Source organism: Catharus ustulatus, chromosome Z (genome assembly GCF_009819885.2).
Source record: "Catharus ustulatus isolate bCatUst1 chromosome Z, bCatUst1.pri.v2, whole genome shotgun sequence".
Lineage (NCBI taxonomy): Eukaryota > Metazoa > Chordata > Aves > Passeriformes > Turdidae > Catharus > Catharus ustulatus.
The window spans coordinates 45,491,154-45,509,007 of NC_046262.2; the positions used below are offsets into that span (position 1 = coordinate 45,491,154).

At 38.1% G+C, this 17,854-nt stretch overlaps 1 protein-coding gene across 6 annotated transcripts in view; it reads right to left on the reverse strand.

Moving 5' to 3' along the window:
- The window catches only part of SLC27A6 (solute carrier family 27 member 6), a 151,712-nt gene that overhangs the window by 103,516 nt on the left and 30,342 nt on the right, over positions 1–17,854 (reverse strand). For 5 of the 6 annotated variants that reach the window (XM_033085320.2, XM_042780143.1, XM_033085322.2 and 2 more), the window contains exons 5-8: positions 8,477–8,570; positions 3,491–3,660; positions 1,662–1,751; positions 219–346 (exon numbers count right to left, since the gene is read on the reverse strand). In XM_033085320.2, coding sequence (XP_032941211.1) covers positions 219–346; positions 1,662–1,751; positions 3,491–3,660; positions 8,477–8,570 — 482 coding nt within the window. Of the gene's footprint in view, positions 1–218; positions 347–1,661; positions 1,752–3,490; positions 3,661–8,476; positions 8,571–17,854 lie in introns of those variants that run through there. The other variant, XM_033085321.2, reaches the window with a different exon arrangement.

Sequence of the window (17,854 nt, forward strand, 5' to 3'; positions counted from 1 at the left end):
TTCCTAGAAAGTCTCCTCTGACTCATAATCAGATGTTAGAGAACAATTCCTGAAAGTTAAAAAATAACATAATGAAGGAAAATTACTTCAGCAGAAACTGTGACAGAAATCAACTGTTCTAAAATATTCCAAATACAATGCTTTCACCTGAATAAAAAAAATAGAGACCAATAGGAAGACAAGAACAAGAAAATAATACAATCATTAGCAAAGCATACCGTGAAGACTGTAGCTGCAATGGCATAGATCAAGAGAGCCTGAAGATTGTCTTTGGCTATTTGGGATTCAAGAGCACCGGCAGATATTCTTTGTTTAGCATAGAGCCACCACAGGACACCTGTACCACCTATGTTTTAGTAGGAAAACAAAAAGGATAAATTAATGATCCATCTTCTGTGTGATGCATACTGTCTTGTCCCAGAGAAATAAAGCAGTTCTTTCCTTTTAAGTCTAGTCAGGTACTGAATACTCAAGAGTACTGATGCTCAACCCAATACGAACTTCAGAGGAGGGAGAAGTAGGTAGTTCTCCTCTGTTGCCTAACAATGAATATCACAGCTTCCACTAGACAGTTAATAAAAGAACAAAAGGAAGAATAAATAGTTCTATGGTAGGTTGTATGTATGAATGTATATGTATGTATAATAATGCAGCTCCTAAAGAGAATATAAAGGAAAAAAATAAAATCTGTATCTTTCCTTTTCCCTGGTCATAGATTGTGAGGCCATTAATCAGAAAACCAAAGTGATCCTGAAAAAATATAGATGGTGTGTTGATTTTTTCCAAGATGGTGTGTTGATTTTTTCCATCCACTGCAGTCATAAATTGCAAGAATTAAATCACTAGTGCTTCCTAATACAATTATTCTATTTTTTTCCTTCCCTACAGTTATGTGCCCAGATATTTTGGCTTAGCAACTCAGTAATAAGCTTAGAAAACTTTAATTTTATGAATTTGAAAGCTAATGTGATAAAATAAGGCTATTTTCGCATAAGTTACATCATTTTGCAAGGGACAACCTTTGGTCATTTCCAAGATAGCATGGCTGGTTGCATTTCATACATGACCCAGGTCATGCTAGTCTTCCTAAATCATATGGAAATACAAGGATTTTATTAGAATTGCTAGACAAGCACCTTTACTTCCTCTCTTCAAGAGCAGGTTCAAAAGAGCTACTCAGAGAACTGAAGGGCTGCTGAACACGTCAGAGTTGTAAATATAAAGAGCTGCAAAAACAATAGTTACCCTTTGATTTCTTCATGCACAAGCCGTGGTGTGGGAGTGCCATCAGACACACCCAGGATTAGTTGCCTTGCTGACCTGTTTAGAAGGCAGGTTAAGAACTAGGCAACATTTAGGGCTGTGCTACAAGTGCTGTGAGAAATCTCCTGCACTGACACCTGTGGACTCCAGTGAGCTGGGTTTATATAAAGATTCCCTGCCAAGCAGGGTGTGCAAATATTCAAGGAGCAATGTACTCTCCAAGAGAGATCTGCAATTACTAAGGTGGCATTTCTGATGTGCATCTTGAAATGAATCAAAAAAGGCTGAAGGGAAATGCATGATCCAAGGTCTGTGTGGGATGTAGCTGGGCTCTAAGACATGGATGGAGCACAAAGACTGGAACTGGGCACTCAAACTGGGAGACAAACAAGACTTACCAAGTGATCCCAGAATGACAAGAATCGTTAAAATCCAGACAAGTACTCTTGAAATGTACCTTATTATAACCATCAAAATCATGGACAACACTGCAAAAGAAAACAAATAAAATAAGCAGACTAATTACTTCAAGTAGATAGCCTTCCTAATTTTCACACTGCACTAAGATAACTGCATTCCAGTAGAATTTTTACAGACAGATTTCTTTTTTGAGACTTACAAACTCACTGAATAGACAGTTGGGAAAATTAGGCACCTCTACAACTTCTCCTTTGATAATGTTGATTAAAACAAAGAGAGCATAAATACATTTACACAATATATTAAACACAAGACATAATGCATGCATATAGACAGAGATGTACTTAGACAATGACCAAACAGACAGCAAGACATGACAGTAATTTTAGTCTGGTAACATGAGCACACCTCCTGAGGACCAGAGTAGAGTCTGCACTCAAATACACATGTCAAAAAAGTGCAGTTAATATGAGATCTGTGTATTTCAAAATGTCATGCCAGTCATAAGTAAAAAAATATACACCAGCTAAGGCTAAGTGAGTGGTGTGTACATACTCATATTTCAACACACACACGTTTGTGTTCAGCAGTTACATGCAAGGCACTGTAACCTGGCTTTTTGAATCACAGTCTAACCCTCTGTTTTAAAATAAATAATTTCTGTTTAACTATGAAATTACAAAAACTATTTTAAATTAACCGTATGTAAATTCTGTGCTAACTTCTGACTCTAACTGAACAGCAGCACTGTGAATCGGCCACTAGCTTTCAGATTCCAAACAGTTTTCTAATTCCAGTTATAGTTGAAAAAATACACAGTGGTCTTTTGTGTGGTTGCAGTGGGGGTTAATGGTATGTAGCATCCTCTTCTTTTTTCCTTTCTTTTTCCCTTCCTTCCCCCCGCCTTTTTTAACCACAAAAGCAAACAGAAAACAAAGGAACCCTCTATCTGATACATCTTTGCAGTATTTCTTTCTAAACAATACACTGCTCATGTGCATAGTCAATATCTTGATCCTGCCATTTTAGCATTTCAGATTTTACACTTTGTATGAGCAAAATAAACTCACTAGGAAAGCAATTTATGTCAGTGGGCAACATTCCAGGTCAAACAAGATTACTGTTAAAACAGCTCTTCAGTCTAGAGCAGTGTCACTCTGTAGGCTAGAGGCATCTCGCACCTATAGAAACAATTCAACACCTCTGTACTGTTGGGAATTTCCAGCTTTTCATAGAAGGCTGAGACTTTCAAAGACCTGAAGTTTTAATTTTGAAGGAAGGGGAAGAAGGAGGTAACATACAAGTCAACATATGGGCACCTAATTTTTTTGTTTTCACTCTTAAAGTTCTCATATCTTTGTGCACATATGCTAAATGAAATCCCCTACATCCAACAGGAGTGTGCTATTGTTTATTTCTCAACTTGTCCTTTTTATTTGAAAGGAGTTTATTTGGACTTCAGTTGGTAGAAGATGACTACTATGAATGCAAAAGGGGAATACCATAATAAAAATTAAGAAAAAGTGGATGCTGTCTTAATTATATCAAAATTAATGTTGGCTAATTAACAAGCCATGCATCTTCTATCTCGTAATCAGTGTAAGAAAAACAAAACCAGAACGCATATGCATATTACTTATGCAAATGTTACCCAGTTCTCAAACAAAATTTAAAAAAGCATTCTGAATAATTTTCAAAGGGATTGTTGCTATTATACATGTTTTTTGCTTATATTGTGGTTAGAGTGTGTTAACAATCTCCTAAGGGAGTACACTAAGAAATAGCTAGTAATGAGAAAAACAATTACCTAGTGATAACAAGCAAAGTCCCATTATAATCTCTTTGCTGGTCATAACTCCACTAATCAGCCTGTGTAAGACACTACTGTCACTGACAAAGGTGATCAGGGCCTCTGCAAACTTGGCATAGCAGGAAATGTTCACAGGAGCACAGCGATGGAAGAATGGAATAGGTGCACTGGTGACACAAGAAAAAAAAAATCAGAAAAAAAAATTACTCCTACTTAATATAAATGCCACATCAACACACAAATGAAAGGTGAATAGATGCAATCATTCCACCCTTATAACATCATAACCAGAAACCATGTGTTGAATGCACAAGTGCTGCTGAAATGAGGATGATCATAATGGAAAGTGATGCAGTTCTTACAAATAACCCTGTGAGGCTGGAGTGTACATTCCAATAGGATATTATTACCCTCCCACCCTTAAATGACAAGGTGCAGAAAGTATATGCTCCTATTTCCACTTAAATGTCCTTCTTTCAAGTGTCAGATGGTGAACCAGCAGCTGAAACAATGCCTTTCACTCATGTTAGAATGCAATACTGGTCCACATTTTCAGCTAAAGAAATTGCAGAATAACAATATCCTTGAGTGTATATATTTTGTACTAAAGGACATCAGCATTCACAACTGCTGCAAAGTAAAATGAATGTATTTATTCCTAGTCTTTCCCCATACTGAGCTTGTTCTTGTATTGAATATTACAGTCGCAGTGTTTATATTCATTAACTTTGTTAAAATTATGCCAGGATGCCTCTATTGCTTTGAACCGTATTCGAAACATCCTCACAAAAAACTGTTGAGACTATGAACAAAACTTTGCAGAATGCTCCAAAAAACCTGCTATCAAGTCTCTCAGAGAAAGATGCAAGAGAGCAAAAACTTCCCTTTTAAAAGTGGGTAATTTTGTTTTCTAAATGTCTCCTATTTAGTGGCAGTCTGTCTCGCTCATCAGCTATGTCAGATCTCAAAGTGGCCTATTACAGTATTTGATCAATTCCCAATTACACTTCAGACATGAATTTCAGACATGTTCTTTCCTGTAATTGGATACAATGAAAAAAATTTCCTTTCTATTGTTTCACCTGCCCAATCTTCCTTACTTGAAAGATTTCATTGGACTGTAGCAGCAATGAACATAATTTTCTGCAGTTTCCCCATTTCCTCAATGACCTATAAATCAATAATTTTCTGTCCTCAGTAACTATATTTTAAGGCATGTCTTTCTAAAATTCTAACCACATTTTAAACACATAGTGCTAGCTGCCTTAGGCACATATTTCCCATCCATTGTTTTTCTAGGTAAAAAGGATGACATGGTGAAAACTACTAATGTGTATTCTGTAAAGAAATTGGGAAAAATTATTATCACCTTACATTTCTAGGTAATTAGTAGATCCCAGGTTTTTGTTTAAAGTCACTGATGATTGCAAATTTTATGGTTCTAGGATTACTGTGCTGAGTAGGTAAATGCATTTGGAGATGCTCACATTGATGGTCTACTTTTGGGTAGTAATGAATACAGCAGTTAAGCTGTAATTGTAATTGTGCATTAGTCATAGTTGTTAAAAAACAAATTAAACCCATAATGACGGCTGCCCTACTTAAAAGGTGGCCTATGTATCCTTTTAGCCTCTTAAAAAATAACCTATTTTGGAATACTGCTGCTCATTACATGCTATATTACTGAAAAAGACTGAAATTTGAGAGGTTTATTCAATTGTCAACTGCTACAACTTTATAGAAAGCATAGAGCATTTATAAGTTGTCACTACCAGTAACAAAGCCCAAATTTTGAGGTGGGAGTAGGTACAAGAATGTTATTCCTGCATCCAAATACAAAAATAATCACTTTGAAAAGGGAAGTAATGAGATTAAAGTAGTCTTCCAAAATACATCCCAATAGAAGAAAACATGCTTTTTGCCTCTGAGTTTATATTAGTCATCTAATATCCCTTAACCTAAAGCAACTTCACTACTTATTTTAAGTTACCTATTTTCATGTGCAGTAATTAATTGCTAAGCTTGTTTTAATTAATAAAAGAAAATAGGTTATTGGCTCCTACAAGCTTTCTTGAGTAAATGGGACTCCTGAGAATCCACTTTTGAGATCTGCTTCTGCTCCAGTGGTTCTGACTGAATGAGTAGGTGAACTAAAGTGTCCTAATAAAAAACACAGTAATAGATATTCTCCATGACCTGTGCTATTTTATATGAGCTCTTGATTATATCTTGGTGTATAACTTACTGAAAAGGAATTACAAATTTCTAAGAATAGCAACATGATGCTTAATCATAAACAAGTACAAATAAAATTCAAGCTAGTAGATGATGGTCTCAGAAGCTGTACTTTTAAAGCATTATTCATGAAGTTAGGAGATCCATCTGATTGATATTGGATTTCAAAGAGTTTTTTCCTGTCACTACTATTCCTGTGTATGTACAGGGGTAGTACAGCAACCTGTGTGTGGGGACGGAGAGTCCAATTGGAATGCCACTGCCAGCTGCTCTATATAACCTCTAAAGGGCAGTCCCTCAGCACAGCTCAGCACAGCCGGTTTGTAGATAAATGCTACAGGGGACTGGACAGATTTTCCTCCAGGGTCCTCTAAATATGCAGTAATGTCTACAGAGGCTGATATAGGCTGGGTGCAGAAGAAACACATACTGCTAATTGCACTGCTAGACTGTACTGCTCTATCAAAGTTGGACATAATACCTTGAAAATGGATGGTAGGAGTACATTGACAGCCTCAGCTGAAGGCTGTGAAGCAGCCTGGTCATCAAACAGAAAACATCAAGGGACAATCTTCCCACTATATGCTACCTCCATCCAATGGAACTAATGGGAATCAGAGGGTTCATAATCCTTGACAGATTGCATTGGTTTCAGCTGAGGTAGGGTTAATTTTCTTCACAGTGGCAGTTATGGAGCTTGTTTTAGATTTGTGTTGAACATGACTGATAATGGAGAGATGTTTTTGTTATTGCTGAGCAGGGCTTGCACAGAGCCAAGGCCTTTTCTGCTTTTCATATGGCCATGTATGCTGGTAAAGGACATTGGGGGTGTATGGGAGGCTAGGAGGAGATGCAGCCAGGACAGGTGGACCAAAGAGACAGTGGACAACTGACCAAAGAGATATTGCAGACTACATGGCACCATGCACAGGGCATAAAAAGGGGGAAAGAAGAAGAAAGAGGGCACATTTCAAGTGATGGTGTTTGTCTTCCCAAATAACTAGTGCATGTGATGGGGCCCTGATCTCTTGGAGATGGCTGAACACTTCCCTGCCCATGGGAAAGGTGAATTAATTCCTTGCTTTGCTTTGCTTGTGTGTACAGGTTTCCTTCCCCTATTAAACCATCTTTATATCAACCCACAAGTTTTCTACCTTTTACCCTGCCAGCTCTCTCCCCAGTCCTGCTGGTGGGGAAGTGAGCAGTGCTTGTGGGGGTCTGGGTTGCTGGATGGGGTTAAACCATAACACAGATCAAATGTGACTGTTAGGTAAGTTGTTCCTGAATGCCTCAGTCTACAAGATGTTGGGTTTTCATTTGGTGGTCTCAAATGGATTCCATTTCTCCTTCAAATTACATTTACTCAAATAATTTAACTATAAAAACCTGGAAACTAGTGGTTTACAGATACAATGTTGGCCTTCTTTGCCTTAGGGCAGTAAGTTTAGACTTTCCAATCTCAAAAATGCTCAAAGGTGTCATAAACTTCAGTAATACCATAGCAAAAATGGGAAATACTCCATCTACACAATAGCTTATTTAAAATAACACAAGGTAGTTTTTATGAGGAATTTACATAGCATAATTTAATCTCTGACGCATTGTTCTATCCTTCTGTTTTCTTACTAAGCTATATTCATTGAGACTGAATGACGTGGGAACACACAATGAGAAGTCAATATAATTCTGGCAAAAATTAGGACTAACAAGCCTTTTCAGTATGCAAGCTGGCATTGAAGTTTTCATTTGTTTTTGTATTACTGCTGTAACAACTGGCTAGCTGCATGGAATATTAATCTATATGGAGAAAAGTAAAAAAAAAGTTAATATTCCAGCTGCCATTAATTGTCACTCTAATTTAAAAAAGAATGTTCAGTGGAGAAGCTACAATGTATACAAGAAAGACTTAAAATCAGAATTTGTAGAACTGACACAAATATAACATGTACAAAAAACGCAACAGAAAACTATGCATAAGACTCTGCAGTTACCACCCACTACTGAGTATATTTGAGAAGCTAAATTTTGAGAAAACACAACATGGTTCTTCTCTAGTTAGTGCTATTACTGACAGAAGACTGTGCACAACAGTTAACAGATCACTTCTTTTTTCAGCAATGCTCATCTCCACAGATCAGGAAGCAGAGCTAGAAGAGTTTATGAAGCTATGAACTTTCCAATCCTATTTCACAGCTCTCTTAAAACAATAAACCTCAAAATGATCTCTCAATAAAATACAGCTCTCTTTTTGGCACTCGACTATCCTTATATTAGTCATTTGTGGACTGAAAGAGTGAAAAATGAAGCAATTTGCATCTATCTTACTGGCTGAGGTAAGGTGTAAGAAGTGAATGTCGCAGAGATTGTGCATCCCCACATAATTTTTCCTCCCAAAGATTAAAAATGTTTCATGATTGTCTCAGATCTGCATTGCTGACAGGCAGCTGGCTATAGATAGGGTGAAAGGCAGTAAAACAGCTGATACTTAGAACAGTGTCAGTCACATGAGACAAGAGAATTTGAAGATATCAGTTCAATAGTTTCAGTAACACATACATGGATAATTTGGGATTTTCTTTGACTGTTATTTTCATTGCATTTTAAAAAACAGAATTTTTAAAATATACACAATAATACACTGAAATATCTACCTGGTAAGAGTGAGCATGTGTTGGTTATTTTCTAAAGAACTCTCATGATCAAAACAAATTTCCCTCCATCCCAAATCAGACAATTTGATTATATTACCTCTCTGGAACAGGATATTTCGGACATAACTTGGCAGCCCTTGGGTCTGTAGTATATTCTGATGGCTGTAGCTCATAGCTACACAGAGTGGATCCTGTTGAAAAGTTAAAAAAAAAATTGGCATGGAAAACAAATAAAAATCAAACATTAATATTCTTTGCAAACAGCATTAAAACTGATACAGGTGCTGATTCTGCACCTCCTCATGTCATTACCACAAAGTTTTGCTACAGTTCCTCCTATAAAATGGTGAATGGAGTCCAACACAGTTGTCAGTAGAATACAATTACACTCTCCATCTAGCTTTAGATTTTCCAAAGTTTGGGTATTTGAGTGGAAAAGACTAATTCGCAATGCGGTGTAAAAGAGAAAGACACAAAATACTGTGAAGTCCTCCTCCCTGCTATTCCAACATGTTTTTCTTGATAATTTTTAATGCATTACACATATTTGCAGAAATTTAATCTATCATTGCTACATTTCTACCGCTATGAAGAGACCTCTTCTGTTCACAGACTGAAAGACCATAGAGCCTACTTAGTTGCCTCAGCTGCTCTCTATCTAATGCAGTCTCTGGAACGCTATTTAAGTACCACTTCTACAAAGTAATTTTTTGCAAGCCAGTCCAAATGCACTATTGAAGAAAGTTAATTTCCTACAAAGAGAAGTTACGAGGTGAAACTGGAAATGCATTTTCAATTATACTGTTAATATGAATCTTTATGCCGTTGCTTATGTGGAAAACATGGCATGAGATAAACAGATATCAGGCAGACAACATCCCTTAGATCTTAGTTGTAAATGAAATATCTAATATAATTTGTCTTTTTTGGACAAAAGGCTCTAAACTGCTGGATGCCTCACTGCAAGAAAGACACTAAGGTGCTGGGAGCGTGTCCAGAGAAGGGCAGTGGAGCTGAGGAAGGGTCTGGAACACAAGTCCTATGAGAAGTGGCTGAGGGAGTTGGGGTTGTTTAACCTGGAGAAAAGGAGGCTCAGAGGTGACCATATCACTCTACAACTGCCTGCAAGGAGGCTACAGCCAGGTAGGGGTTGCCCTCTTTTCCCAAGTAACCAGACACAGGGCAAAAGGAAATGGCATCAAGCTGTACCAGAGAAAGTTTAGAGTGGGTATTAAGAGTAATTTTTTCACCAAAAGCATTGCCAAGCATTGGAAGAGGTTGCCTGGGGAAGTAGTTGAGCCCCTATCCCTGGAGGTAGTTAAAAGATGTGGAGATGTGGAGCTAAGATTAATGGTTTACAAATGGACTTGATGACCTTAAGAGTGTTTTCCAGCCTAAATTACTCTCTGGTTATGATTCTATGGTGAGAACAAGGAGCTCCATAGGAAGAAATGGCATATGTATTATGGGGACAAGTCTATACAGATTCACGATACAGTGTTTGGGGCCATCTTGGCCATTCTGCCCAAGTGACCAGTGTGAACTAGAGTTTAAGTATCTTATGCAAACACCCCAACATCTAAACAAGCCTAAAGGGCAGAGTTGGTCTGGGTGGGTGCCCATGCTCCCTTTTGACTTCTAGCAGTTCAGGTAGGAGAGAACAAGGGCAGGATTTACTATGGAGAGGAAAGGAAACTCTTTTTGCAAACGTGCATCTGGAGACCTGTTTGGATGACAAATGTGAATGAAGCAAAATCAAATGCCAAACCGTGATGTGCATACAGGTCAGAAGCCATTCAAGTATGACCTCCAGGGTAACCCAATACACCCCTGGCTGTAGAAAAAACTGGAGACACCTTGACAGTTTCCTTTGGAAGCCAACAGTATATTCCCTTCTGTCATGCCCAACAACTCAGGCTGCCCCTACCATGTCTTGCCTGGGATTTGCTTTTGGGCTACTCTGGATCTTTTCCCTTCAGATCCCTATCTCATGGCACGATCTTTAGTCACAGCCAAGCAGAAAAATATTTTCATTGAGCCTGTCAAACAAAGGATATTAACTACCCTGTAATTAAAGAAACTACCAATCCCATAGCTGAAGTAATGCCCACAAGATTATTTGTCTTTTTATGCCAAATAATTAGGCAGAAATTCTAACTATTCTCATAAATATTTACTTATTATATTTTTAAAAACTTCTGACTTCTTTAATACTGTGTAGAAGAGCTTTAGAACTCAGATATGTTATTGAATAACATCACTTTACATTAAACTTCAAACAAAAGAGTCTGTATGCATCACTAAATAAAAGTTTTCATTTTCTAGGATGAGAGAGAAGAATGAACTGCATTGTCAAACCTTCCACTCTACATTAGTTACTCTAGATTAGAAGAGACTAGCATAGCCAAACTTTTTGTTGCTCTTCAAGTTGGTAATGCCTAAAAATCTGAAGGAAAGATTTGAGTCATCTACCTTGATGAGATAATTAGTTTACAAAGACACTACTTTTTATTCCTAAATTATTATCACTCATAAATGTTTCAAAACCAGTGTGAGCAGGATACAGAGAAGAAACTAAAAATTACTGAAATAATACAGCCTTTGCTTCCTACAGCAATGCATGTATTTCTTCTGGACAAACCCTAGGCAAATGACATCGAACTGTCCTACAAGGATTGGATTTCAGACCCCAACATGTTGTAACATTAAGAAAAATCCTTGTAAACTATGCAGAGCATCAGTGTTTGGGCTATTGTTGAATACACAATAGTGTGCCTGTGTGTACACTTTGGTCCCACAATTCAGTATTTGGTGGTTTCACACACAAAGTGGTATCATGGAGACACACACAACAGATTCTGTTCCATGAACGGTTTCTTTGTAATGAATAGAATGGCTCCAGCCATTAGGATATACTGGAGTCATAACTGGAGCAAAGTACCTCAAAAGACAAACTTCCAACCTAGCTGTAGGAACTTCTTTCCTATGTCTCCTTTCTGTTTTGCTAAGGCTTGGATTAGTAACAAGCTAAACAGCCATTATCACTGGCACTCATAGAAAACAGTGATATTTAACCCAAGTTTATGTATAAAGATGCTGTACAAAGCCAGGACTTTTATTTCAAAGATTCTTTCTAAATGAGAAGGTAAATTATTGAAGGTCTTGTGTGCTCAGAAGATACAGTACACAGAAGACATAATGTCTTGCATTCCATAACAGTAGGTCCAGGAAGGTCCAAAGGTGGTTAGGTAAAAATACTTTTAGAGACCAGAGCTCCAGTAGAGTTTTCCTTCCTGTATCTGCTTTGCTCTAAACCAACAAACAAACCCCTGCTAAAGTAGGAGTTTAAACTATAAAGAGTTTACATCTTGAGAAATTTTAAGATTCCCTAAGTCAGCCAATAAGAGGAGCAGTCCGCAGAGGATACCAATGACATTTGTAAGTCAGGGAATACCCTGATTTATAGTAGTGGAAAGTGTATCAAGGGTTTTGGATTCCATTCCGGGAGCTCAGCAGTGTCTGCCTATCTATCAACACTTATTAACAACAACAAGGATTAAAACAAGGATTTTCAGATCTAGAAACATGGACTCATATTCAGAGTCAAGAATTTAAGCAGAAAAATACAAAAATATGCAGAGACAACAGATAGCTTCAGTACCAGGAGCAGCACAGTCACCTCAGGAGTTTAGGAGTATAGTCTTTTAAGTTACAAAGAGCTTCAAGCAGCTCCACATACCCTTTCTTACAAAGACATGGCAAAGCACAGCCTGAGAGACTGAGAGACCACAGTTTTGAGGAAGTAATTTATATGAACTTCCATTCTGAGTCTGACATTAGGCATGAATTGTGCACTTACGTGGCACGACACATGTAACATGTTCAATGATTTTTTTGCTTGTGTCTTTCACACTGATGACGGGCTTAGAAGGTCCCAGTGCCCAGAGCTGGAGGACCATGGCTGGGAGAATGATAAACTCCCAGTTGATCCTGAATTTGTGTGGAATCTGCTGCTCCAGCTGGATCCTCATGTATCCATGTGACTTCATGATGGGATTCATCCAAGAATACTCAAAGAGCTGGATGATGTCAGTGAGAGGCCTCTCTCAATTATTTTTCAACAGTCTTTGGTATTTGTGGAGTCCCCAGCTGACTGGAAGCTGACTCAGGTTGTCTCAGTGTTCAAGAAGTGCAAGAAGGATGACTCTAGAAACTACAGGCCTGTCGGTCTCACTTCAGTGCCTGATAAAATTATGGAGATGATTCTGGAGTTATTCTAGAGGAAAAACACCGGAACGACACCACAGCCATTGTCACAACCAGCACAGCTTCATGAGAAGAAAATCCTGTATGTCCTACCTTCTAGGACAGGGTAACCCACCTGGCTGATTAAGGGAAGCCAGTTTATGTGATCTTTTTGGATTTCAGTAAAGCTTTCAATACTGTCTGTCACAGGACCCTTCTGGAGAAAATGTCCAGCCCACAACTGGGTAAACATATCATGTGATGGGTGAGCAGCTGGCTCACAGGGCAGGCACAAAGGCTTACAGTGAAGGGGGTGACATCAGTCTGGGAACCTGTCACTGGTGGGGTTCCACAGAGCTCTATCCTTAGCCCTGTGCTCTTCAACATCTTCATAAATGACTTGGACACAGTACTCCAAGGCCCAAAGTAAGTCTGCTGGTGATACAAAATTGGGAGGAGCCATTTACTCCCTCAAAGGCAGAGGCCTTGCAAAGAGGGGTCAGCAAATGACAGGGCTGGATAATTATCAACTGTATGAAGTTTAAGAAAGACGAGTACTGGATTCTGCACCTGGGACAGGAAAACCCTGGATGTATGGACAGACTGGGGAATAAGACCCTGGAGAAGAGTGCTGCAGAAAGGGACCTGGGGGTCACTGTCAAGGATAAGTTGAATATGACCGAGCAGTGCTCTGGCAGCCAGGAGGGCCAACCCTCTCCAGGGGTGCATCAGGCACAGCATCACAGCCAGGCAAGGGTGGGGATTGTCCTGATCTGCTCTGCACCGGAGTGGCCTGACCTCGAGTACTGGGGGCTGTTTGGGTGTCACAATATAAAAAAATACATAAAGCTCTTGAAGAGTGGACAAAGGAGGGCAGCTAAGATGATGAATGGCCTTGAGGAGAAGCAGTGTGAGGAGTGGCTGAGATCACTTGGTTGGTTCAGTCTGGGGGAGACTGAGGGGAGATCTCATTGCAGCCTACAACTTCCTTGTGAGGGGAAAAGGAGAAGCAGGCACTAGTCTGTTCTCTGCCGTGACTAGTGACTAGACCTAAGAGAATAGACTGAAGTTATGGCAGGGAAGGTTTAGATTAGATATTGTGAAAAGGTTCTTCACCCAGAGGGTGGTCCAGCACTGGAACAGGCTCCCCAGGGAAGTGGTCACAGCATCAAGCCTGACAGAGTTCAAGCAGTGTTTCGACAACATAGTGTGATTCTTGGGGTATCCTGTGCAGGGCCAGAAGGTGGATGTCATGGTCCCTCATGGACCTCCCCAACTCAGCATATTCTATAGTGATTGATAACTGACTTCTAAAAAGCCATATGATGAAGCAGAACTTACAGTTCAAAAACTTAGTATCTTATTTCAATGTCTTCTTTACAAGTAATGTCCTTTTAGTTCATTAAGTTCTCTGACACAGGAATAAAACTCAAGACACAGAAAAGTGCAGAAATGTTAGCAGCAATGAGACTGTTAAAAATCACAACTCCTCCCCTCTGGACTTTCAGCCCAGTCCTACTTCCTCTTGAGTTCTGGGTGTTTTATGACTAAGTTCACCAATTAAAACTTAGCAATGTTAACTTAGTTAATATTGTGAATACATGACTCATAGATGATTATGCTTGACCAACCAACCCATGGAATAAAGGCTAGAGTATGATATTGATACTGACAGAAGTGGAGTTCAGGAAGAACAAGGCTCCCAGACTCTCACAAGGATAAAATTCTTAACACTTTTCTACAGTTCTCACCCCAGAACTTGCCTGAAATCTATCTGTCAAATTCTATCAGCTCTAAACTGTTAATCTGAACCATACTATGCATTCCAAGCTTCATGTAATGAGACAACTTGGTACATTTCCAATAACTGGACATTATTTTAGTGTATTATGGACTAACAACACAGCATAGAAAAGTGGGAGTTTAAAACACTGTCTCCTGTATCTGGCTGCTGCAAACTCCACAGTCAACAACCACAGAACTGGTAGGATGCCAAAAACTTCCACAGAAGATAGTAGTTACTATCCTTTGCTGAGTTCTGTCAGTAAAGAGAATAATGCTGCACAACCCAAGAAAAACCATGCCTACAGCAAGTAATAATATGATCCTCTCTTCACAGACTCCTGCCAAACAGAAAAAGGTTTGGATCACCATGAAACAAAGCACATTATGTTGACCAGACTTTCTTTATTCTTCAACTGCTAGGCCTGATGATAGTAATTAGAATCCATCTACAACTATAGGAAACAAGAACACAAGCACTAAGCATAAAAATTTAGGATTATATAAATTTTCTATTTACCTATTCTAGAACAACAAAAACATTCCAAGAGTAGACATATTTAATGCTTTATTTAGGAATGAAGTAGCGTTTAGTTATGTATATATTAGCATCAGAGCTGGAAATGACTGAGAAAACAAGAACTCCACTTCTCAGCCAGAGATTTTAATGTAGTCTCAAGTATTAGATGAAGTGGAAGCACCGTAGGATTGCACAAGCATAGCTAAACTTTGCAGCTATGCCTTTTGCAAATTGAGCAGGATTTGAGCTAGAAGATCAAATAAGGACAGAGCTGAACCTTGACAGTGAAATCTGATTTCTGGACCCTAGCAAAATAGTGATGCCTTGAGATGAGCAAAAAGGCCTAGGACAGACCACATTACAGTCAGGATTTCTCAGATTAATATGACAGAATTGTTCTCAGAAAAGAAAAGCTTCATTGTCTACATCTACTCACTGCTGCCTTCCAGAAGCACAGTGTGAGTTTCAAGGGAAGAAAAGTTAGGTTTGTATGTACCTTTACTTCTAGTAGTTGCAGAGAGACATACCACCACTTCTTTAAAACAATGAGTATCAAAGGGCAAGAGAAATTACAGGTGCTTTTATAAATAAATATGTGACTGAAGTGAAAATAAGCATCTTCCAATGCCTGCAAGAATATTTCAAGAAAGATCCACCCACACAGATCTTCAAAAGTCTCTAGAATTGAAGACCACAAAAAGAACTATTGCACTGTTACAACTAAGAGTAGAGGAAAAAGAAAATCCTGGATTCAGAACTTATTTATCTATACATACATGTATTTTCAGTTGTAATAAAAAAAAAAAAAGACAACTCAATACTCTTCACTTCCTCCTATTCTTATGAACAGTACAGAGAGTTGAAAAATATTAATCTACCCATTCCTCCACTTGTATTTCTTCCAGTGCTAAATAAAACCAGTTACTCTGAAATAAAATTAAGAATCCATCTAGTGAAGTAGATGTTTCTCCTGCTGAATCTTCAGCTCTGCACAACTTAGAAAGGACATTCTTCAGTGCTAATTAAATATCCAAATAGAGTTTAGATTTTCTAGTCTAAGAGAAGTATTCTAAGAGCTTATTATTTTTTTTTAAACATCTTCATTGCAATAAGTTTTGTAAAGTAACCATAACTTGTGTGCAGAAAAATCTGTCTCTTTGATGCTCAGTGATTTCATTTTTGATCTTTAGTTTCACATTCCTCAGGTTATCAGATGATGGAATAATAATTTTTTAACCTTTTCTAAGATATTCCTGCTTTTAATAACCCATTCTTCTTGATAGTTTTCTCTTTTACAGACAGGGGAAATCACTGGTCCTTTTGTTATGATAATCCTTGTTTCCTGTCTTAGTTTGTACAGAAATACAATATGTGAATACATGCTGAGAATATGTTCATATACAAGTTTAAAAAAAAATTGCAAAGAAAGGACCAGAACACAGCCTTTATGACACCAACATAGCAGGAGTTCACATAAAATGCAGTCTCTCTTCCCAATTCATGAACACTTCACTTTCAGACAATGCTGTGCCTTCAACCTAATCCTCTCATGATCCTTAGTAGTTTCACAATCTCTTCCCCAAGTATCAATAATCACTTTAAATTAAAACACTATATGCATAACAATAGGCTCCCATCTCTTCATTCTGGGGGCATTCCTTTTGATTTGACATTTTATTCCACTGCAATTGATAGCAAGCTTTTTTCCATATGATACTAAATAATTCAGTAGTCACAACAACAAGATTTATAATCTCACTGTTTATTCCCCTTTCCAAATGGTTTATTAATGCAATCAATAACACAACACAGCATTATTGGAGGACTCCACATGCTGTCACTTTCTGTTGAAGAAACAATTTAATTCTAACTAGAGGATACATTTCCAATACACCACAAACCTGATGGACAGTTCTGGTAACAAGACAGAGTACCGGTAGGTGACTGTATCTCAGAATTGTTCATAATGTACTTTTACTCTAGTCAATAAAAAAAATGATGCTCTAAATTATAAAACATACCAAGGTTTCCAAAGACCTGTGGGTGCAGACTTGCTTTAAGCAAAAGGTATCTGTAACTGACACAGTACATCATACTTCAAGAAAATCACTAGCAAAGGATTAAATTTTAAACAGTATACCTTCACTGAAAACAAAGGTGGGGGAACAAGAGCAGATAAAAAATGTCAGAAGCTCACAGTGATCCATGTAACAGCTATTTCTAAAGCAAGTGCCAATGGGAACTGCGAAGATGCACTTTACTACACATGAAGATGCCATGATTTTCAGACAAAAGAAAAATCCTTTCTTTTCCCCTGTGATTTCTTCTAATAGCTCAGAGATATCACCTGCTCTGACTTAGCAGACTGATTTCCTTTATCGATCTCTTTCAGGTCAGTCTCTATAGCAAATTTAATGAAGCATTCCCTCTGGCTCTATGTCCACCCAGACCACAACTAGCCTGGCCTAGCTAGAGAATTCTGACAACAGAGATGCCTGCCAAGATCCTGCAAAACAAAAATTTAATTTTAGGTTCCTAAATACGCATCCAGTTATTTAAACAATGAATAGGAGTAGTAGTTCCCACATTGAGTAGAAACCATAGTTATCCCTGAATTAAATAGGGATTTAAACAGAAATTACAATCACCTGTCTCGTGTTTCTCTTTAATAATGACATTTCATTACTCATTTGGCACAGTCACAGATTAATTATATCTTCAAGGATATTTCAAAATGCTTTAGTAAGTCCTTGAAAACATCACTGCAGTATTTAATGGACATTAAGTTTTGAAGCATCAATTTGCTTTCTGGGAAAAACAGTTTCAATCACACTACTTGAAATACTGTTTTTTATGGGCAAAGATCAACAAAAACATTGAATCACAAGTACACTGCCTGAGGTGTTCTACTGGGTGGGAAAATCATGG